Raw genomic sequence first — 24534 nt, 5'->3', positions numbered from 1 at the left:
ATTTACAAACAATTTCAAAGCAGTCGATAGATAGGGATTTTTGGTTGTTTTTTTTTTTTTTTTTTTTTCAAAATTCTCATTTGGAGTTCTGGCCAGAACTTGTCATGAGAAGGTGTAACATTTCAGCAGCAAAAAAGAAGCAGTCTTATAGTAGCTCTGTCTTCATCATGATGTCATCTCAACTAGGTAGAGTTGCTGCTGTGGGGCCCCATCTTCTTTCTGGAAAATTCAAAGATTACTACTGAAAAAGATCTGTAGGAAAAGCTATTGTTCATCATGAAACACTTAAACATCATCCATATAAACATACATTCAATGAAGAATATGATATAGACAAAAATGTCATGGAGAAAGTAAAATTTTTCCTAAAGTTTTTCTTTTGTCCCAAAACAGATGTCTCTTGATATGAGACAGAAACTCTAAATGTTCCTTTTAACAACATTCTTGGATTTAGAAAAGTACAGAGCCATTATCCAACTCCAAAACCAGCTGAATGTGTATGTGTGTGTGCGTGTAAATGTAAGTATAATCCATACTTGGATTTATAAACCATATTCTGTTTTCTAGATGGTCCATAGTGGATAGCTATTTTTTCTTCTGTCAACATTCAAACATCCAGGGTCTCTTGAATTTTTGATGATGTGTATTTTCCTGCAAAGATAAGAGCAGAACCCTGCCCCAACCCTATATGACTTTCCTTACCACCTGTATGGTTGTCACCATTGTGGATGAGCTGTCATTTCTCTGTTTCAATGGGTTTCTCCTTTTCAAAGTGAATCTTTATTAATTTTGATGGTATCCATAATTTTTCTTCTCTTGTGGAAACAAGAGTGAAACCCCTTCCCCAAGTAGTACATCTCATGGTTTTCATTGGGAGGTCAACACATTCTTGAAATATACTTGTTGATTCAATTCAGAAGTTTTTTGCATTATCTAATGCCTCTGCCACTGTTGTTCTCATTAGCGTTAAGAAAATTCTGGTGCTGGAGAGATGGTTCAGAGGTTAAGAGCATTGCCTGCTCTTCCAAAGGTCCTGAGTTCAATTCCCAGCAACCACATGGTGGCTCACAACCATCTGTAATGGGGTCTGGTGCCCTCTTCTGGTTTGCAGGCATACAGATAGACAGAATACTGCATACATAATAAATAAATATTTTTAAAAAAAGAAAGACAATTCTGACACGTACTGGCAAGTCTAAATCCTGCTCTTGTACCTCCACCCCCCCGTTCATCAGTTCTCATAATTTCTTTTTTTTTTTTCTTTTCTTTCTTTTTTTTTTTTTTTTTTTTTTTTGGTTTTTCTGGTTTTTCGAGACAGGGTTTCTCTGTGGCTTTGGAACCTGTCCTGGAACTAGCTCTGTATACCAGGCTGGTCTCAAACTCACAGAGATCTGCCTGCCTCTGCCTCCCGAGTGCTGGGATTAAAGGCGTGCGCCACCATCCTCAATCATTTCAAATCTTTTTACCACTGTCTTCTGTAAAGCCTGAATCTGTTGACCTGTGAATTTTTCTAATGTTTTCATTGACTCAAATAACCTCTAGTCCTCATTCTGCACATATGATTCCATAGTATGAAATTTTTCCATTAATGATAACTTCTCATCCTTGGATATTATTTGGATGGCGTGCTGAGTGCCTTCCTGGAGAGAGACTCTAACTGCTAACTTACAATAATTTTTAAGCAGATTTTGATTGTCAAATTCAACAGTATCACTTCTTTCAGATAATTTTTCAGTACCCTTTCACACTGATTGAATTTTTCTGTCAAAGTAATGTTATCCTTTTCTATCATATTAATTCTTCAGTTAACTTTTGATTTTCAATAGTATAAATTCTGTCAGCTAGCTATTCATTATTAGTCCATAAAGACTATATCATTTCTAAAAGTGCCTCATTATTAGCATGTTATCAAACCATTATTTTAAAGATATAATACGGTTAGGGAGAACATGAACAAGGAAGTCAGGACCGTGAGGGGTGCACCCACCCACTGAGACAGTGGGGCTGATCTATTGGGAGCTCACCAAGTCAGCTGGACTGGGACTGAAAAAGCATGGGATAAAACCGGACTCTCTGAACATGGCAGACAATGAGGGCTGATGGGAAGCCAAGGACAATGGCATTGGGTTTTGATCCTACTGCATGTACTGGCTTTGTGGGAGCCTAGCCTGTTTGGATGCTCACCTTCCTGGACCTGGATGGAGGGGGGAGGTCCTTGGACTTAAAAACAGGGTATGAAACCCTGACTGCTCTTTGGACTGGACAGGGAGGGGGAAAGGAGTGGGGGAAGGAGGAGGGAAATGGGAGGTGGGGAGGAGGCAGAAATTTTTTCAATAAAAAAAAAGTAAAATAAAGATACAATACGAAAAACAAAGCTAAGTCCAAATATCAAATAAATAGATGTATCAGAAAAACCATATAAGCCTTGTAGAATATCATCCATAATATAAGCAAAAACGTTATTATATTTCTGGATGGTGATTATGGTCTGCCATTATATAACTTTCAAATTTATTGATTACTTTTTAATCAAGTGAACTTTCCTCCATTATGAGAATTCCGTAAATTGTTATCTGGAAACACAAACTGCCCAAATTGCTGTGTGCCAGGGAAAGCAGCAGGGGAAAAGGTGAGTGTGAGCTGGAGAAATTGCCAAGTCACTGCATGGTGAGCCTACCAATGGGCTACCTCTACTGTGGTGGGGTTTTGACAGAAAACCACATAGGTTAAATCAAGCCAGGTGGGAGACTTTTGGCCCCAAACATTTTGAGCTGGTTCTAGTAGTCATGGAATCGGTATCCACGTGAATTTGTACCCCAAAACTCTGAGCACCAAATGAAGCATGATTAATAAAAGCCTTGTATGTGTATTTATTTTCATATAAGGCTGGTACCTTTTATAAATTTTGAACATATATTCTATCATGTGGATGACCAAATTTTATAAAATCTATGGAAAGACCATATATGTCTTACTAAACTATTCCTAAATTTTTGTGAACTTTGAATTAAAAGTAGGAATTTTTCTCTAAATTTAAAAAATATTTTTATAAAATATTTTCTCATTGTTAGTTGACCCTTTCAATATCTGCATATATATATATACTTTCTCATTATATTCTGATAATTTTACTCTATTTTCTTCCTTAAAATGCAAATGATTTTAGTGTTAACTTCATTTTGAGTTTTATATTTATTTTTTAAGTATCTTATAGTAGTGTGTCATAAAATCATAAAATGTTTTTATTCAGCCTTTCTTTAAATCTTTTGAGAGAGTTTTCATATTACTCTGAAATTTCTAATATTAAATCATCAGTGTTTTCCATATTAAAAAAAATATTCCCCAAAGCACCACTCCAGCCTAAGGGTCCAAGACACATAAGTGCTGCCCTGGTCTCTCAGACCATGGTGGACATGTGCCTCTACAACAAATATGTGATGGAAAGTGGGGTTAGAAAAATGGAGATGATGAGCTCAGGGGAGAGGTGGAACTGAAGAAATGATGGTTGTGATAGATGAGAGAGGTGAGGTCTACATGCTGTTATTGCCAAGTAGGGTCAACAGATGGTGTACAACAGCCTGGAGCTTATGCAAATGCACACTCATCCCTGAACCTTCTGTCCAGCTTCAGGATCGCCCTGACTCTGGGCAATGATGGAGGTCCAAGATGAGGAAAGGTTCACTTTCAGGATAAGACCTCCTCAAAGGACCACCTTGATTAGTGATGCTACCAGAGGCCATGTTGATGTCAGTGGTCCATGAAGTTGCCCAGGCTGTGATAAAGCCTGAGATTCATGTGGAGAAATTTAGTCTGTGTTGCTACCTAACACTTTGGTGATGCCCCCGGGATTTGTGACCTCAGGAAGCCATACTGATGTGAGTGGCATATGTAGCCACCTGAGTAAATGCTGAAGCTCATGGTCCATGCAGTCACTGAGAGCTATGAGTGGGTCAATGGTCCAGATGTGGCCAAGGACCATGTTGATATCTGTGGCCTGGTCAGGGCTGTCACCTGAATCCATGTTAATATCCATGAGAGTGGGAGAGCTGGATTGATCCCTCATGAAAGAGTTTCCCCCTTGAAGGGTCACAGCACTGCAATGCAGGAGGTAGTGTGTAGGAGAGCTAGTCCTATCCCATTCATGCCACTATACAAATTAATTAAAAATAAGAATTTTTATAAGGTCATTTTAAGTTTTGGTGCCCTTAAATACAATAATAAATTAGAAAAAAATAATAAGACATGAGTCAAGTAAATGGACTGTGCTGAAGTTAGAAATTCATTTAAATAGTCCCGTTGTAAAATTGATAATACACACGACAGAACAAGAACACATGAAAAATGAAATTGCACACCTATACTGATGATTGTGCAGCTCTTCAACACAATTCATGAAACTAAGGAAACACTACTCAATATTTAAACTCACAAAAAGAAAGTTAATAAAAATCAGAAAACCTTAGAAAACAAAACAGTTATATGGCATGAAGATTTGTATGCAGATATTCCAGTGATATATTCAGTATATACATTAATTTTGGTACTTTTGTAATTTTGAATATACCTCAGCAAAATAAAACAAAAGCAAAGATACATATAACAACTTGACACACTAAGAGGAATTATTTAAAAAATGGATTTGAATCTCAAAATGAACTTCATAACAAATTCCATGGCAAGTTTAATAGAAAAAACTAGAAGAAAGTACTAGGTAGGATATTTGAGATAGTGAGCATGTCTACCAACATTAAAAGGCTCAGATTATTATGAGAAAATATTTTATGTCATTTCATGGAAATAACTTTTCAAATTCAAGGGGAAATGTATAATTTAATTTACATATAAAATTTTAAAATAAGATACATAAATATGAACTAGACAATCATAAATGATACTGACCATCAAATTTTTTGTTAAATAAACTGTGGAAAGATAGTTTTAATCAATTTAATATATATTTAATTTGGTAGTAATGCATTTAATTATAGTTTTGAAATTATGTAATACCTAGCTATGCCACTATTGTTTTATACAAGAAACGATGAAAATCTAGGATATTACCAAAATAAAAAAATAAAATTTAGAATCCAAAACTTTGAGATACCTTTGATTGAGCTATGCCATAAGTTATTGATATTGTTGCTTTTAGTTGATTCCATAGTTTTGAGGGAAACTTGAAGTCAATGCCAAGGCATTTTTCTTAGTAATATCTTCTTCAAAGCATTTTTTACCTCTGTATTTCTTAAGCTATAAATCAGAGGATTCAACATTGGGATGATAAGGGTGTAGAACACAGCCACGATCTTATTTTTCTCTGGTGAGGAGATGGACCCAGGCTGGGCATACATGAAGAACACAGTTCCATAGAATAAACTCACCACAATGATATGAGAGCTACAAGTCGAGAAGGTCTTACTCCTGCCGTGGGTGGAAGGGATCTTCAGGACAGTGGAAAGAATGTACCCATAGGAAACCAGAATGATGGTTGTGGTGGAGATGATGATGAGAGCAGAGAGAATAAACAGTACAATCTCATTCACAAAGGTGTCAACACAGGAGATCTTAATCAGAGCTGGGACATCACAGAAAAAGTGGTCCAGCCTGTTTTCTCCACAGAAACGCAAGCTGAAGGTGAATCCTGTTTGTATCATGGAGTTTATGCATCCACAGATATAGGAGCCAGCCACCAAACGAATACAAGCCGACTGGGACATGCGTACAGTGTATAGAAACGGTGAGCAGATGGCTGAGAAGCGGTCATATGCCATCACAGCCAGGAGAAAACCTTCTGTCCCAACAAAAAGAGCAAAGAAAAAGAACTGTGTTGCACACTCATTGTATGAAATTTTCTTGTCCTTGGAGAAAAAAGTAGCTAGAGTTTTGGGTGCAATGACTGTGGAATAGCAGAGATCTAAATAAGATAAATTTTGAAGAAAGAAATACATAGGTGTATGAAGTCTGGAGTCTATTTTAATGACAATTAACATGCTGATATTTCCCAATACAATGGTCAAATAGATAAGCAGGAAGAGTAAAAATAGGGGAACTCGTGCTTTTGGAGATACCAAGAATCCCAGCAGAATAAACTCTGTCAGCTCGGTGTCATTCCTGCTCTGCTCCAGTTTCATAACTGAGACCTATTTGAGAAAAAAGATCACAGGGCACTGTGGTCAACTTGTGGTTCCTTTCGGGGGAAAATGCTAATATAATTGATTCATTTTTAATAACTCATTTGACAAGATAGTTTTGAATTTAGATTAGCCAGTGTAGTGTCAAAGATGAAGCCCCCCATTAACTCTAACATCATAAGCTCTGATATAAATTGAGAAGTATGAATAGAGGAAGGCACACTTCTGGATTGAATGCTACCCAGTCAAGTTAGGACACTTAGGAGTTTTCAACCTAAGTAACTCTAAGATGACTTCTAAACTCTCAGTACATCAAAGTCCTCTTCTGTAGGATGGGAACTGCTAATAATACCTACTGTACGAGGTTCTTTCAAGGATTGCAGGAAACAGAGAATGAAGCTGTAGTATTTATAACAACCCAAACACATAAAATTCAATAGTAGTCAAATGCTTAAACACACACAATTCTTTGAAATTTAGAAACGAGAAATTTGTTGAATCTACTTCCCCACCAAAAGACATAGTGAACTTGGTTCTTTTAACACAATAATTTATGAAGAAAAGAAACTCTAGTGAAAGAGAGCAAGGAGGGACAGCTGGGATATGTTGGAGGAAAAAACATAAGTGGGGAGTGATGTTTTTACATTTTAATCTAAAAAATTAAATAAAAAATTTCGTGTGTACATAAAGCCATTAGGACACAGGAGGTTGCAGTTTCACACAGTGAAGCAAAGCATCAGCCTGGAAGAATGTCATCCCAGTGAGAAATCAGCCCCGTGTCCCCTGTACCTGCCTGACATAGCTAGCACCTGTGTCCTACATCACTTATTGCTCCTCTCTGAAGGTCAGTGGCTTCTTTTTTGGAAGTCAAGTCCCAGCACTTTTCTTTGTCCCAGCTTTAAACATATAAATTATTTGTTTATGTAAAATGTCATGGTTGCCACCTATTATTAACTTCCCCAACAAGGATTATTTTTCTCTGTGAATATTTTAAAAACACAAAATAAATAAATCAGGTTTACTTCTTTAGTAAATATGAATGCTTACTATTAAATAACAAAAAATACATAAATAACAAATTAATGGCAAGGATATCTGAAAAGCTAAATCTAAATAAAAGAATAGATTTTATGATCCTGGGGGCCTAACTGTCATATTTAATTTCAGATTGGCAAAAACAGTTCCTTCTATTTGAGAAACTTTTAATGAACTTCTGAAGTTGCACATTTTTATTTCAAAATCCTATAAATTAAACATACAACAGAGAGAGAAGAAGTGAAAGTGACTTAATTTCTGTCATATTTTATGAAGGATAAAAGTATTTCTTTATAAAATCATGATATTTGGTTCACATAAATTTGGGTTATGCTGGGTGGTGGTGGCACATGGTTTTAATACCAGCACTCGGGAGACAGAGGAAGGTGAAGTTCTGTGAGTTCGAAACCAACCTGGCCTCAAGAGCTAGTTCCAGGACAGGCTCCAAAGCTACAGAGAAACCCTGTCTAAAAAAAATCCCTGTTTTTTATGTCTCTGGCTACTTTATCTCAGCAATTCAGTTAAATGTTTAATTCCATGTCCTTGTTTTATTATAAGTAACTAAATTGATTCAATAGATTGTCATAAGGATTTCCCAAAGTTATATATAAAAAGTAAGTAAAATATCTAGCCCTTGTAAAATGGAAAGTCCTGAATAAATAATTCATACTTGAGAGAATGAGCTGAGAAACAAGAATTATTTGCTACATGGGATGTACTCACTCATATTTGGTTTCTAGCCATAAATAAAGGACATTGAGACTATAATTCGTGATTCTAGAGAAGCTAAATAAGAAGGTGAACCCAAAGAAAAACATATAAGCATCCTCCTGAATATTAACCTTCATCAGGCGATGAAAGAAGACAGAGACAGAGACCAACATTGGAGCACTGGACTGAAGTCTCACGATCCAAAGGAGGAGCAGAAGGAGAGTGAGCATGAGCAAGGAATTCAGGACTGCGAGGGGTGCACCCACACACTGAGGCAATGGGGATGTTCTATTGGGAACTCACCCAGGCCAGCTGGCCGGGGTCTGAAAAAGCATGGGACAAAACCGGTCTCGGTGAACATAATGGACAATGAGGACTACTGAGAACTGAAGAACAATGGCAATGGGTTCTTGATCCTATTGCACGTAATGGCTTTGTGGGAGCCCAGGTAGTTTGGATGCTCACCTTAATAGACCTGGATGGAAGTGGGTGGTCCTTGGACCTCCCACAGGGCAGAGAAACCTGCTTGCTCTTTGGGCTGAGGAGGAAGGAAGACTTGATTGGGGGAGGGGGAGGAAATGGGAGGTGGTGGCGGGGAAGAGGCAGAAATCTTTAATAATTAAATAAATTAATTAATAAAAAAAAGAAAAAAATAAAATCCCATTTAAGGGCTGAATTCAAAAAAAAGATTATTGCTGAAATAAAAAAAGAAAGAAAGAAAATAATCTGGCAAAATCTATAATCACAATCCCCCTAATCGCTTCTAGTTAACTTCCAATAAACTAGGAAGGTTTTCTAATCACAAATTCTAATTAGCCTTGTCTACTATGTGTGGAAATATGCATAAATTGCCTCATTATATCCCTTAAGAACGAAGTGTTGAAAAATACAAATGTATATATGCATGCATCCAACATTTGAAAATGGAATCTTACCTATAAAAATCATAGTAAAGGGAAGGGAGGAGAGAAAAATGTATAGTTCAATAAAATCAATTTAAAATCATAGTAAAAAAAAAGAATTATTTGCTAAAGTAAAATAAGATCTACATAAAAACTAAATTTTTAACTTTTGAAATACAGATCTGGCTACCTGAGAGCCTCACTAATAAATTTAAAAGCTTATTGCTTTTTAAGTCATATTGAGAAAAGTATAACAATTAACAAAAGTATTTTATCTTTCATATAGATTCTTCAAGTAACAAACCACATGCACCAAGCAGACCATTTTATTTTCATGCATAATATGTCCTCACCTCATTACCCTCAGAAGAAATCCGTACACTGGGCTTTCAGCTCCAATTCAAGAGCACCGTTTTATAATAGTAAATGTGAAAGTGAAAGCATCATAACATCCAACTGCATAATAATCTCAAACCAGGAAAGCAAATCAGAAATTTCTTGTTATACACACATATTTCTATGAAAATAAAGTAAGTCCCAGAGGTCAATTAGGTCAGCATTTGGTGAACTTTTTGACTCCCTGGAATCACCTGGGAGGTTGTTTTGTTTTTCTTTTTAAATCTGATTCCTGGGTAGTACCCGATTATTAATTAATATGAAATTGTAAAATGTCTACATAGGACACGGTGAGTTTAGGATAGGAATTCTTCATTGTCTGATTCCTAATGACTCTTATAATCTCAGTTTCTATGAAAAAAGTTCAAAGATAAGTAGAGTAGGCTACAGTGCTTTTAAGCAGAATAGTTATTTTCTCACTCAAAATTCACCATTGATTATAAAGAATTTTTGAACGAATATTATATTATTTCACAAAAACTGCTTCTAGGAGTCCCTGCATTTATTTAACAAAAATGAAATATTATGAATTTCTGTTGTTTCTGATGTCAGTGTGTGCTGAGAAGTGGATCACACATACCTGGTGCTGTTCATTGTATAAATACTTATTTAATAAATAATGATGCTTGATATAAAGATTATAAATTCAATCACAAGACATTGATGTAAATGAGAAACAATGAATACATGATATTTTTCAAACTTACAAAACTCTTTAGCTAACAAAACAATAATAATAAACCCCCAGAAGATTAAAGGACAAAAATCTGTATTCCTAATCTGCAAAATAAAAAGTACTTGAATTTTAATTAAGAAATAAGATTTAGCAATTTGAACAATACTGTACTTCATTTGTTTAAGGTGTATGAACAACTGGATAAAGATGAATAATTTTGTAAGGAAAAACTAAATATTTGCTAGTCTTAAAAAGTGAATAATAAAACACAAGTATATTTTTACACATTGTAAGAAAGAAATTGAAGAAGCTATCAGAAGATGAAAAGATCGCCCATGCTCTTGGATCAGTAGGATTAATATGATAAAAATGAACATTCTACCAAAAGTAATCTATACAGTCAGTGCAATCCCCATCAAAATTCCAACACAATTCTTCACAGATCTTGAAAGAACAAACTTCAGTTTCATATAGAAACACACACAAAGATGCAAATCCCAGGATAGCTAAAGCAATCCTTAATACTAGAAGAACTGCTGGAAGTATTTTCATTTCAGTTTTGAAGTTGGGCTATGAAGCTATAAGTAATAAAAATAGTATGGTAATGGCACAAAAACAGACACACTGATCAATAGAATAGAACTGAAGACCCAGACATAAATCCATACACCTATGGACACCTGATTTTTGACAAGGAAGCAAAAACCACACACTGGAAAAAATACATCATCTTTAACAAATGGTATTGATAAAACTGGAAGACTCCAAATGGATTCATATTTATCACCCCACAAAAAAATCCATAAGGATCAAAGACTTTAACATAAAACCATATATACTAAACCTGACAGAAGAGAAAGAGGGGAATAGGCTTGAACTCATTGTCTTAGATGAAGACTTTCTGAACAGAACACAACACAGGCACTAAGATCAACAATAAATGGGACCTTGTAAAGCTGAGAAGCTTTGCATAGTAAAGGACCCTGTTATTCAAAGCACTGGCCTACAGAATGGGAAAAGATTATTTTTAAATTACTATCTGATAGAAGGCTAATATTCAAAATATATAAAGAACTAAAAAACATGGATATCAATAAAACAAAAAATCAACTAAAAATGGAGAGCAGATCTAAACAGAGAATTCTCAGTAAAGGAAACGGGAAAGACTGAGAAACACTTAAGGAAATGTTGAGCATCCTTAATCAGCAGGGAAATGCAATATTAAACTACTTTACTTGTGTTACAACCACCATAATGACTAAAATCAATAAAACAAGTGATAGCTCATGCTGGAGGGGATGTGGAGAAAGGGGAACATTCATCCATTGCTAGTAGCATTGCAAACTTATACTGTCACTAGGGAAATCAATATGGCATTCCCTCAGAAAAATGAGAATCATTCTATCTCAATATTCAGCTACACCACTTTTCAGTATAAACCCAATGGATATTTCATCCTATCAGAGAGACGCTTGCTCAACCATGCTCATTGCTGCTGTATTCATAACAGCCAGAAACTGGAAGCAATGTAGATGTCTCTCAACAATAAAATAGATACAAAAAAGGTGGTGTATTTACACAATGTAGTAATAATCATCTGTTTCAAACAACAACAACAAAAAAAAAAGAAATCATAAATTTCCAGACAAATTGATGGACGTAGAAGGCAATTACCTCAAATGAGATAACCCAGCCCATAAAGACAAATAAAGACCCAGAAAGTCTTCATCTAAGACAATGAGTTAAAGGCTATTCCCCACTTTCTCTTCTATCAGGTTTAATATATCCAGTTTATGTTGAAGTCTTTGATCCTTACAGAATTTTTTGTGGGGTGATAAATATGAATGGTACGTATTTGCTTATATTTAGATATTAGCTGCTAAGTCATTGATGACCAAGGTACAGAACTACAGAGATTAAATATGGAGTAAAGAAATAAGAGGAGACATACAGATGTCTCTAGGAAAGGGAAGTAGAATAGATCGTTTTTAGGCATGTTGGGGGAGACTGTAACAAGAGGTCAAGTGGAGAGGGGGAGGGAAGACAGAGATGTGGGAGGAAAGACAGTTAAATATGAAAAGAGACAGTTGAAAGGAGTATGGAAACCTAATACAGTAGAAGATTCCTAAAATATATGCATATATGAAGATGATCTAAAAATTGCCAAATAATAGGGCAGATAGAACCCCAACTGGACATCTCTTGTCATCAAATGAATCTTCCTGTACCAGGACTGGGTTCCAAATAATTGAGTTGTTGGCCATAGAAATCCCATGGGAATATCCATATTACCTAGACCTTAGTCCAGTCTGTAGATTTTTCTCCATAACCTGAAGGCAAGCCCCACTAATGAAGACAATACCATCACAACATATTGAACCTTGAGAAGTCGGGCTGGTTCCTACAGAGAAAGCCTTTACTCTGCAGATGTGGAAGCCAACAGTGAGTATTTCCATCTTGACTTAAGGTTAGAGAGTTCAAGATTGTAAAGGCCAGATAACAGGATGTTTGGCCAAAGATGTGTTTACTAGATGTATTTTGCTTCTCAAGGCCAAATAACATAATGTTTGACCTAAGGCATGGTCACTAGATGTTTTACTCCTCAAGGCCAAATAACAAGATGTTTGATCAAAGGTGTGGTTACTAGATGTTTTGAGAATTAAGGATGTGATTATGCTTGTTTGTTTCTTGAACCATGGTAAGGAAGCCAAAAGACTTTTTCTTTTGACTTCTTCCTTTTTGCTTTGTGTATAAAAGGTCTATGAAAAATAAACTCAAGTCTGCTAGATTATTTGCTCAGATTCCTCCTGATTCTATCTTCTGTCTTTTGTCTCTTTCTTTCTTAATCCTTTGGATAACTGTCATGGACTAAGTAAAATGCTGCAGGATCCCTGGCGGTTACAGTGGAAGAAACACTGCAGGTCCCTGTCTTATATTATTTTATTGTTATCCCTTAGAAGCCTGTTTGTTTCCTAACGAGAGAAACAGGGTGGATCTGGGTAGAAGGGGAGGGAGGGAGAGATGAGCTCCAGGAGTAGAGACATGGGAAACTATAATTAGAATATGTGAGAAAAAATCTGTTTTCAATAAAAAAGAAAAATATACACATCATAGTATTGAATGTATGTGTTGTGTGCACATATTTTACATTCTCAAACAAATATATTTTAAAATATGTAGTTAATATTTAATAATAATATTTAATATTAGTAATATTAAATAATAATATTTAATAATACTAATTGAGGGGTGTAGCAAGCTTTTTCGTCAGCTGTCACCACAGAAATAATTACATGGAAACTTATTATTAATTATGAAAGCTTGGCCTTTAGCTTAAGCTTGTCTCAACTAGCTCGTAACTTAAACCATTTATATTAATCTACTTTCTGTCACATGACAATACCTCTCATCTTGAACCATCCTTTTCCGCTCATCTGACTGACAACTCCACCCTTCTCTCTGTCCCTGGAAATCCTGCCTAACCTCTTCCTGCCTAGCATTTGGCCATTCTGCTTTTCATTAAATCAATCAGAAGGCAAAGACATATATTCACAGTGTAAACAAATATTCTGTAATGTGGTAGGGACTAGAGAAAGAGGAGAGAGGGGGACTGATTGGGTTGTGGAAAATCAACTAATAATAAATAAGTATTAATAATTTGAAAAAAACAAACAAAAAACTCTTCTTTCATGATCTATCAATAAAACATGAAAACCATGATGTAGGGTTTTCCTATATCAAACAATTCCCTAAAAGAAACTACTTAATTTATTTGTTTTTGTCAAATTACAGTTTCACAGGTTTAGTCCATAATAATCATGGCAGCACACAGGCAGACATGCTACTGGAGAAGTAGCTGAGAGTCCTACATCTGGATCTGCAAGCAACAGAAAGAGAAAGCCAGTGGTTTTGGCTTGGACTTCTATAACCTCAAAGCCTACACCCAGTGGCACATTCCTCTAACAAGTCTACACCTACTCCAACAAGGCTGCAATTCCTAATCCCTCCCAAGTAGTGCACACACCCTAATGACCAAGTATTCAAATATATGTACCTATGGGAGCCATTTTTACCCAAATCATCACATCATCCTTGTAGCAATATGCAAACATAACTCAAATCAACATAAAAAGCACAAATTAAAACCAAAGTGTTAATATGCAATTTTACATATGTAAAATTTTGTACATGTAAAACTACACATATAAAACAATACATAATGGTGATGACTATAAATTAGATATATTTTTCCATTATAAATAATATTTGTTTAAGTGAGAGCGGCGGGGCTGCATCCCTGGCACCCGGCCGCCCTCATGGCTTTACCAGAAATAATTACACGGAAACTATATTCTTTTAAACACTGCTTGGCCCATTAGCTCTAGCCTCTTACTGGCTAGCTCTCATATCTAGATTAACCCATTTCTAATAATCTGTGTAGCTTACCAGGGAGATCTTAACCTGCGTCTGTGTCTGGTGGGCAAATCATGGCGACTCCCTGACGCAGCTTCTTTCTCCCAGCATTCTGTTCTGTTTACTCCACCCACCTAAGGGTTGGCCTATCAAATGGGCCTAGGCAGTTTCTTTATTAATTAACCAATGAAAGCAACAGATTAATACAAGACCCACCTCCATCAAATATTTTAAGTTATTTTTGAGAATTGCTTATATTTGTACAATGTATTTTTGTCATATCAATCCACTACTACCTTCCTCTAACTCTCTCTTGTGCCCCCCACACCATCTCCTCCCATTTTCTTCTTCCTTCTACCTTTTTTTTTCTTAAAACAGGTCTTCTTATGTTCTTATGGCTGGATTTGTATTTTCTGTGTACCAGGTTGGCCTTGAATACACAGAACCTACATCTGTATGCTAGGTGCTAGAATTAAAAATGTATCATGACTGAAATCATCTATTTCTTGATTATTCATAACATTGAGTCCTATTACTGCTGCCCATCTTCATGTGGATGTGACTATCTACTGGGACATGGGTAGCCTATAAGCTGCCATGTTCTCAAAAAAGAGTGAATCTTCCTTTGGTAGGCATCAGTTTCCAATGTCTGGTCAACCAAAGGCTCAGCCCCTGATCATGTAGGAATATTGATTGTATGCTGTTGTCTAGATCTTGTTCATGTAGCCACAAATTGATGAATGCATTAGCCATGCCATGTCAACAAGTCATAATTTTGAAGATTTTACCCCATCGTTTTCATTCTTTCTTCTCTATCTTTTACAAAGTCTCCTGAGCTAGGGTGTGAGACAAGGGCTTGATATGAATGATTTGTCCACAAATGGTTACTCATTTACTTGTACACGGTGCTTTGACTTGTTATATATCTGCATTACCTACTGCAAAAAGAAGTTTCTCTGACAAAGGTAGAAGTAACACAAATCTTTAGGAATAAGCACAATTATTTAGAGGGCAGCTTGACCCCATAACCATTTAGCAAACCAATAGCAGTAACTTTCCCTTTAGAGTCTGTGAGTTCCCCGGTCATGGGATTTTGGCCAATTTACAGTATAAGACATTAAATCCCTCATGTGAGGCAGACTTTATATCAAATCATAAAATGATTGATTACCCTTCTACCAGTTATATCACTCTTATGCCAATGGGCACATCTTGCCATCTAGGTCAGTGTTCTAGCATGTAAAGATCAGCAGTCAGAGACACCTTTGATTTCTTTTCTCTCTCAGCAGGTTGTGTAACACCTTTTGGAACTATATAAGCTATCCAGAGGGAAAATTCACCATCTGCAGTTGAAGTTGGCTTCTCTATGTGTTATAGGCAAAGTGAGTAGTGTCTTCAGTAATAACATTATACCATATAGCTATGATGAGCAAACAAAGCAATTGCAACAATATGTTCCATTTTGGGTGCCTCTGGAGGCAAAGAGGTGTTACAATTGTTTACGCAACATTATATTACTTAACTGTGTAAAGGTGTTTACTCTGTATTTGTTTAATGATGCAAAGATATGTGATTAATTATATAAAGATGAGTTGCTTCTGTTTTACCTGGTCTGCCTAAGACACCTGATTGGTCTAATAAATAGGTGAATGACAAGCCATTAAGCGGGAGAGGGATAGTTGGGTCTGGTAGGCTGGAGGAATACATAGGAGGAGAAATCTAGGCTCAGGGACAGAAAAGAAGAAGGAAAGAATGGGGGAGAAGGGGAGGGACACACCCAAGGCCAGAAACCACTCAGCTGCCACCCAGACCCAAGAAACATTGAAAGTATGATATACAGAAGGAAGAAAGGTAAAAACGATCCAAGGTAAAAGGTAGATAAAGAGAGGCAGGCTTATTTAAGTTAAAAGAGCTAGCCAAAAACAAGCCTAACCTAGGTCGAGGATTCACAGCTAATAAGGTTCTGTGTCATGACTTGAAAACTGGTTGGTGCCCCCCCCCCAAAAAAAGCCTTGTACACCTCCTCATTCCTGAACAACCGTCTAAACAAGTATCTAATGGTTTGATTTCTGATGCCCTTAACCACCAGGATGAGATTATTTTTACTCTGATAGGATCCCATGTTCGAGATTTGTTAGTGAAAGTAAAAAATTGGTGCCCATATAATGTTTTATGTTCAATTATAAACAACAAAAATCTACAGATGGAATGAAAATTGAGTCAGACTTGTCTGGAGGCCATTTTTATATTTTCGCTCTCTCGGTCCTGTGTGTGGTGTTGAAATGATGAAAATCTAGGACCCTGTAGAACAATAGAGAATTTCTCTTTCGCTTAGGTGGGCTTAACCCAGGAAATGAAAGGTGACATGGTTCAATGTCATTGGTTGACATAAAAAGTGTAATATACATATATGGCAAAATTTTATCAATTACATAAAGATAATTTTTGTTTGCTACCTAATCATTTGAAATTTCATTATAAAGTGAGAAGTTATATGCTTTCATATATTTAGTACACACAAAATAATGTTCTATGCAATTTTACTAGAATTATTACTCTATGAGATTTATAAAATTATATTTGTGGTCATATACAGCTTAGAAAAGAAATTTTGTTCACTAAATAAAGGTTTCATAAATATCACTGAGAACATTTCCCACCAAATATTTTTTGTACAACATCTTTCACATCTCTGTTTCTTAGACTATATATTAGAGGGTTCAGCATGGGTATTATAAGTGTGTAGAACACAGCTACAATCTTGCTTTGCTTTGGGGAGGAGATGGACCCAGGCTGGGCATACATGAAGAACACAGTTCCATAGAATAAACTCACCACTGCTATGTGAGAGCCACAGGTAGAGAAGGTCTTACTCCTGCCTTGGGTTGAGGGGATCTTCAGGACAGTGGAAAGAATGTACCCATAGGAAACCAGAATGATGGTAGTGGTGGAGATGATGATGAGAGCAGAGAGAATAAACAGTACAATCTCATTCACAAAAGTATCAACACAGGAGATCTTAATCAAAGCTGGGACATCACAGAAAAAGTGGTCCAGCCTGTTTTCTCCACAAAAACGCAAGCTGAAGGTGAAACCTGTTTGTACCATGGAGTTGATGCATCCACAAATGTAGGAGCCAGTTACCAACTGAATACAGACCTTTTGGGACATGTGCACAGGATAAAGGAGAGGAGAACAAATGGCTGAGAATCGATCAAATGCCATCACAGCAAGAAGGAAGCCTTCAGTTGTAACAAATAAAGCAAAGAAGAAGAATTGGGTGGCACAACCATTGTAGGAAATTTTCTTTTCACTTGTCAAGAAGTTGGCTAAGGTTTTGGGAGCAATGACTGTGGAATAGCAGAGATCCAAATAAGACAAGTTTCTAAGGAAGAAATACATAGGTGTCTGGAATCTGGAGTTCATCTTAATAATCATTATCATGCTGACATTTCCTACCACAGTGACCATGTAGATCATCAAGAACACCAAGAATAAAAAGACTTGAAACTTTGGAGGGGCTGTAAATCCCAACAAGATGAACTCGGTTACCTCTGAGTAATTCCTCTTCTGCTCACTCTTCATAGCTAATATGAAGATAAAACTAGAAAATGGCAAAAATAAAAAAAAAATAAGTGAAGAGTCAGAATTTTATTAAAAACTCCTGCTGATTCAGCATGGAAGCACACTTACCTTGTTCATTTTACTTTATAAACATCATGAACATGAACAATCTGTTGTTTTATTAAAGTCTTCCCATTGAGTTGTTTAATCCAGTGAGGATTTTTCATCATACTTACCTGTAATAAATGCAAATTGGACCTCTAAATTCTATTGGGAAAATAGAAATTCCAGAAAAATGTCTGGAATCAGGAAGTTTTGTTTTGAATTTTCCCATAGATTCTATCACCTGTTTACTGCCATTAAGTTTTGTGACTATAAAAGGTTGATATTTATTGTATACATCATAATCTTTCTAGAATATATAATATATGAAGTATTATAATGTAAATATATTTGAATAAATTTTGAGCACAAATTAAAATGTTATTTAGCTTGGTTAGTTTCATCAACAAAATAAAAAGTAACATATATCATTACACACACACATGTGTGTGTGTATATATGTATAGTTTCATAGAATAGAGGGAGTCTCTCCAGTTTAGACAATTTTATTTTTATACAATAACTTCATGTCATTAGTTTTTTTGTTGTTCAGTCATAAGACGATTTAAATGCTTGAAGGCACAACTTAACTGCCAAAGACACGCACTATTTTGCTTATATTGGCTAAAAGCAATGCAACAAGACTCTTGCTTTGCCGGGCGGTGGTGGCGCATGCCTTTAATCCCAGCACTCGGGAGGCAGAGGCAGGTGAATCTCTGTGAGTTCAAGACCAGCCTGGTCTACAAGAGCTAGTTCCAGGACAGGCTCTAAAGCCACAGAGAAACCCTGTCTCAAAAAACCAAAAAAAAAAAAAAAAAAAAAAAAAAAGACTCTTGCTTTGCACCCCATCTCTCCCTCTCTCCTTCTTCTGTTTCTTATTTTCTTTATTTATTAATTCGCTTTTTTCCTATTTTATCCTTCATTCTTTTTTTCAAGTTATCCTTCCTCCTTTCAATTTTTACCCTCCTTTTAGAAAAAGCCCTAATATACCCTTGTAAAATGAAAAGACAGCACAAAACAATTTTTTTTTTGTATTTTTTTTTTATTCTGCATAGCTTTAAAATGTAAACAAAGTATAGACGTCTTGGAACATGAACTATTTCAGTAAATCCTATGAAGGAAAACATGGCAGGAATACAAAGGACATGGCCGCCTGACCTGCCACCATTGCACACAGCGCCCTCTTTGTGGAGTCTCTTTGCTTAAGAGGATCCTACATTGTTCCTGGTAAAATGAGAGGATTTTTTTCTAGAAGATATTTTTATCAAAGACATCTTATTAGCTATTACACGTTTTAAAAGTAATATGGTTGATATGACGGGAGGGAGTGGGCTGGTACCAGGCACATCTGAAGAACCCCAGGACTGCAAAGAAATCTTTTGAAATCCTTTGAACTAAGAAATCCCTGAGGTTCCCTGTAGTGCTAACAGCATGTGACTACAGGAACTAAATAATTCACAGTGAATCATACTTCCCTACACAAGGATGCCTTCTGCTTTCAAGGAATAAATAACTTTTCATTGTACTGTGGCATTTATTTTGTATCAACAAAGTCAGTAACGAGAATAAATCCCCACGAAAATTACTCATGTCCAGAAACAATTTAAATATAGTTATTTAAATAGTAAAAGTAAGAATTTAGGCAAGCCTCAGTTATCTTTATTTAAATATATACTGTTACAATTGCAGCCTATTCTCAAGTAAAATACAGCATAGACATAGAGAAAGTTTTTTCCAACTCCATGATTTAGAAAATTAAAATATTAACAATAGATTTAAGTGACTTGGGGTCACTAGAGTGAGAAACATGCTTGTCTACTACTCAACAATTTATCACAGAGTATAAAAGAATTTGTGTAATCAATAGTTCAATCACATGCTATGAAGCTGACTTTTAAATCGCATAATCATGTGCATTAACCTACAACATGTGTATTTATGCCCAAAAATGCCTCACAATTGCTCCTGTTGGTACTGGAATCACACTATGAAATTTTCATATGCAAGCACTTTTGAACCTTTGGTGTATATGTAATAGCTCTTGAATACAAAGGTTAAAACTATATAACTGGTCAATGTCCACATTAGAGAAGTGATAAGAATTACCTCCAGCAAGGACTATTAATGAAAAAACTAAATTTTATTTAAATCCATAATTTACATTAACAAGTCCCTGATTTTAGCAGAATTTTCAAAACATGGGTTAGAATTGAAAGCTAAGTCAGGGTGCAGATATGAGAATTTTTCTTATTATCTTGGTAACCACTAAGTATGCTTAAGAATACACCAAAACATGGATATAAACAAACATTTCATTACCCAGAAGCTATTCCACAGCACTGATTGTCATTCATCAATGTTCAGTTCCTGGTTCAGATTTGCTGGCTTTAGCAAACAGTAGCAACATTTTCAGATGATATCCTAACGTCATGTTGGATGAACTTATAATTGTCTTGTACTATTTCACCAATTCAGTGGCAAGTAGGCCTGGAATGAATCCAGAAAGAAATTCCCCATGAGGATGAAAACCAAGGAGCTGGGCAGGCAGTGCCTCCATATAATACTCCATGGAGATCATCAGTAAACTACTTTGTGCCATGATGCGGAAAAAAAGAAACAAATGGAAAGAAATAGAATGAAGGAAACAAGGAAAGAAGAGGGAAAATTATTAATTGATGAACTCAGCATTACGCCTTTGGAAAATTAGAAGCATTCCCTGGAGGGCATGATAACTGATTTTCTATACAGAATAAACTAGTAAAACAGATACAATGTGACAAAAGACACACTTGGTTCATTTCTTATAGTCTTGATTGTAGCAGCAGGCTTCTTGTTTGTCCCAGTCACCCAGAACTGAAATAGTCACACAGAAACTATATTAATTAAATTACTGCTTGGCCCATTAGCTCTAGCTTCTTGTTGGCTAGCTCTTACATCTTAACTTAACCCATCTCCATTAATCTGTGTATCTCCACGTGGCTGTGGCTTACTGGGTATAGCTCCCAGCATCTGTCTCTGGCGGGCTACATGGCTTTTCTCTAACTCCACCCTTCTTTCTCCCAGCATTCTGTTTAGTTTTTCCCACCTAGCTCTGTTCCCCTTTAGCTCTGCTATAGGCTCAAAACAGTTTTCTTTCTTTCTTTTTTTAAAGTGTGTCACATAATCTTTAATAAGTAAGATGATTGACAAGAACATGGTCAAATAAACTTGCTTTTCAGGAACAACAGGTATGTTTTATACCGAATGACTGGAGGAGATGCCCATACTTTTTCAATGTTAGACATGTTCTTTGAGCAATAGACTTCATTTGTGTATTTTGACAAGTGTTTACCTCACACTCTAAAATCTTTAAAGTGGACATTAATGTAATATTTTGAGGTGTGCGTGTGTGTGTGGTTATACTTTGAATCTGAAGTGTCCCCTGAAGGTGTGTTTTCTAAAGGGGTGTTTCTCAATCAATGTGGGTAGTTCAGAAGTACTGAAGACAAAGTCTCTGACTTGATTCAGGTTGTAATTGCCTATTGAAGGGTATCTTGCTCAGGCTCCCTTCTCGTGTGTCCCTCTTGGCTTCTTAGCCACTATGAGATATGTAATTGCTCTACCATCAGTCTCTCATCTAGTTATGCTCTGTCATGTCAGTACCTAGAAGGAGCTGGCCCAGTCAAACATGGAGTAAAACTTCCAAAGCGGTTTTCTTTATTCATTTATGGTAATCACAGCATACAGAATGAAACACCACATTACCTCCCCTTTTCTGTTTAAATAAAAAAGAAAGACTTTATCTTTAACATAGTAAAATTACATATAATAGAGCAAGTATCAAGCAAGAATTACAGTTACAATATTTATATCTACTTTATATCATAACTGAGAAAAACTATAACTATAAATTTTTCAAATCCATCAAAGACTCCAGAAGGATATAATATTACCTAAGTAAACAGAAGGTGCATTGTAAAGCAACTTCCAAAACTCTAGTATTAACAGAGACATCTTGCTGCCTGGACAGTCACCCAATGTTCTTCTGTACAATGGGGTATCCATCTTCAGCCTACAGGCCCATAGTATCCAGCAGACTTTTTCATGAAGCAGGAAATTTCAAAGACAGTTCTGTCTATATTGGCTGTGTGCTGCAGAATGTCTCACAGAGTCTTTCATGAAGCAGGAACCATGAAAGATCATCTCACTTTTAGGCATCTATTACAAGTTTACAAGTTCTTCTGAAATTTGATGCACTTGAGTTTTATGATTCTATGTTAGGTTTATAATATTTTATTGGTGTAGTGTTCATTTGATGTATAACACTCAAATGCATTGGGTGCCATTCTGTAACATGAAGGGCCTGCTGCTCGTTGGGGTTTCTGTCCTGCCCAGTCCCCAAGCCATTTAGTCCCAGAGAAAATCACACAGAGATCTTCATAAGATTATAAACTGATTGGTCCATTAGCTCAGGCTTCTTATTAGCTCTTATCACTTATATTGACCAGTTATTCTGAACTATGTTAGCCACATGGCTCATTATCTTTCTCAGCGAGGAAGGTCATATGCTGCTTGTTCGGTGGTCTGGGCAGGAGTTGGAGGAATGGGCTTCCTCCTTCCTAAAATTTTCCTGTTCTCATCACCCTGACTCTGCTTCCTGTCTGGTTGACCTGCCTATACTTCCTGCCTGGCCAATCAGCATTTATTTAAAATATGACTGACAGAATACAGACAATTCTCCCACACCATTGATGAGTATGAAGTGACCTTGTTCAGTTCTTTTGACTATTTTTAATTTAATATATTATATAATATATTAGAATAGTTATACTTAGTCATTTTTAAAAATGATTGGTTTCTTTGGAATACACTTTTCAGTCATTTTATCCTATCTAAAATTATCTCTATGGTAAGGTGTGTATCTTGATGGCAGAAAATTAATGGATGCTGCTTTCTGCTTAGTTTTGTCTCTAGTTGCCTAGCTTTAGATTTTCACTGTGCTTTGAGACTATTGATAAGAATTATTACTGAAAATGTGTGTTAGTTCCTGTAATTTTGTTGAATTGTGATCTTTTGAGTAATAATTACGGCAGTGTTTCCTTTTCCAAATGACCCTTTGACTATATGTATCCTTCCATACAATAAAGTATTTCCTTCAGTATCTATGTACAGTTCACTTATTATTCATTAATGCCTTTGATTTTCTCTTATTTGAAAGGTTTTTATTTTTTCCTTATTTTTATCTTTTTATCTTTTTAGTCCTTCTGGTTTTACATTTTTCTGTTGAATACTCCCAGGTTATTCTAATAGGGCTGTTTTGTAAGTGACTTGATCATTTTCTGTTTCAATTTTCAGAATACTTTTTTCTGCACTTTTCATATTTTAACTGTAATATGTCATTTAGAGCTTCTTTTCTCATTCTATTTATACTGTTTTGATCTCTTAGAGCGACAAGGGGATCTCCTCTCTAAGTGGAGAAAATTGGCTAATATAATTTTAGCGAAATATTTTCTACTCCTTTTGTATGGTATTCTCCTCATATGCTCATAATTCTAAGGCTGGGTCATTTTATGGTGTTCCAAAACTTTCTAATGTCTCCTTCACAGATGTTTGTAAACGTATCACTGCATTTTACTGAGCAGTATAATTACTCTGCCTGTCTTCCAGCCTTCTTACTCTGTTTTCCACATGATCCATTCTAGTGGTGAGGATTTCTACTGAGATGTTAATTTTGCTTTATTATTTTTAAATTATATTTGCATATGTGTGTGTCACTATCAGTGAAGCTAGGTTGGGTGAGAGGTGCTGGGCTTGGGTGCTGAGAGCTGGATTTGTGCTCACTCCACAGCAGTTACACTCCCCACTTCTTAGCCAATGGGTTTTTATTTTTATTGAATTTTTCATTATTAGCATTATTTCAGCTTGTGTGTTTTTATGTAACTCTGTATCTTTATTGAACTCTACATTTTATATCAGCTTCCATATTTCACTCATCTTTTTAGTTTTTGTCTTCTTTTTTATGTTGTCATTTTTCTTTGTTTTTTAATTTTTTGAGTTTTTGGATCTCATTTGGTCAGTTACCCTGGGATTACACTTATGTCTTCTACAGTGTAGCTAGCATTCATGTTAGAATGATGTTTTCCTTCCTCTGCAGAGTGTCCTCTGAAGAGCTGAATTTTTAGACATAATTGTTTAAATTTATTTTGATCATGGAATGTTTTCCCCATAGAGTAGGATCGATAGTTTTGCTGGAAACAGTAACCTGGGTTGTTGTTCATGGTCTTTCAAAACTTGGACAACATTCACACAGGCATTTCCAGCTTTCAGCCTTCACTGAAAAGTTGGGTGTTATTCAAATTGTGCTGTCTTAATGTGTGATTTGGTTTTTTCCCTTGATGTTTTTAAGATCCTGTTTTTTCTGAATTTTTTTTTATGTTTTATAAACAATTGCGTTTGTGGTCCTATTGGTTGTTCAGTATGCTTCTCACGTCTTGATGCTTATCACATTCTCTAGATTGGGGAATTTTTCCTCTATGCTGTTGTTTAAAAATTTTTCTGTGCCCACACTGATGAATATCTTGCATATCACCATAGAACCTTCATCTGGCGATGGATGGAGACAGAGACC

At 35.9% G+C, this 24534-nt stretch overlaps 2 protein-coding genes across 2 annotated transcripts; both read right to left on the bottom strand.

Annotated features, from left to right (window-relative positions):
* Positions 1-5180: 5180 nt before the first annotated feature.
* Positions 5181-6128, bottom strand: LOC130866622 (olfactory receptor 12-like). The gene has a single exon (XM_057758200.1). It carries the CDS (start codon positions 6126-6128, stop codon positions 5181-5183), a length of 948 nt encoding a protein of 315 aa, XP_057614183.1.
* A 10773-nt stretch (positions 6129-16901) lies between these two features.
* LOC130866598 (olfactory receptor 12-like) lies at positions 16902-17846 on the bottom strand. Its single transcript, XM_057758166.1, has one exon. The coding sequence runs from the start codon at positions 17844-17846 to the stop codon at positions 16902-16904; it is 945 nt and encodes a 314-aa protein (XP_057614149.1).
* Positions 17847-24534: the final 6688 nt, after the last annotated feature.

The sequence above is a fragment of the Chionomys nivalis genome, chromosome 25 (genome assembly GCF_950005125.1).
Source record: "Chionomys nivalis chromosome 25, mChiNiv1.1, whole genome shotgun sequence".
Classification (NCBI taxonomy): domain Eukaryota; kingdom Metazoa; phylum Chordata; class Mammalia; order Rodentia; family Cricetidae; genus Chionomys; species Chionomys nivalis.
The sequence above is the reverse complement of the archived record's forward strand: the minus strand, read 5'-3'. Positions and strand labels throughout refer to the sequence as shown.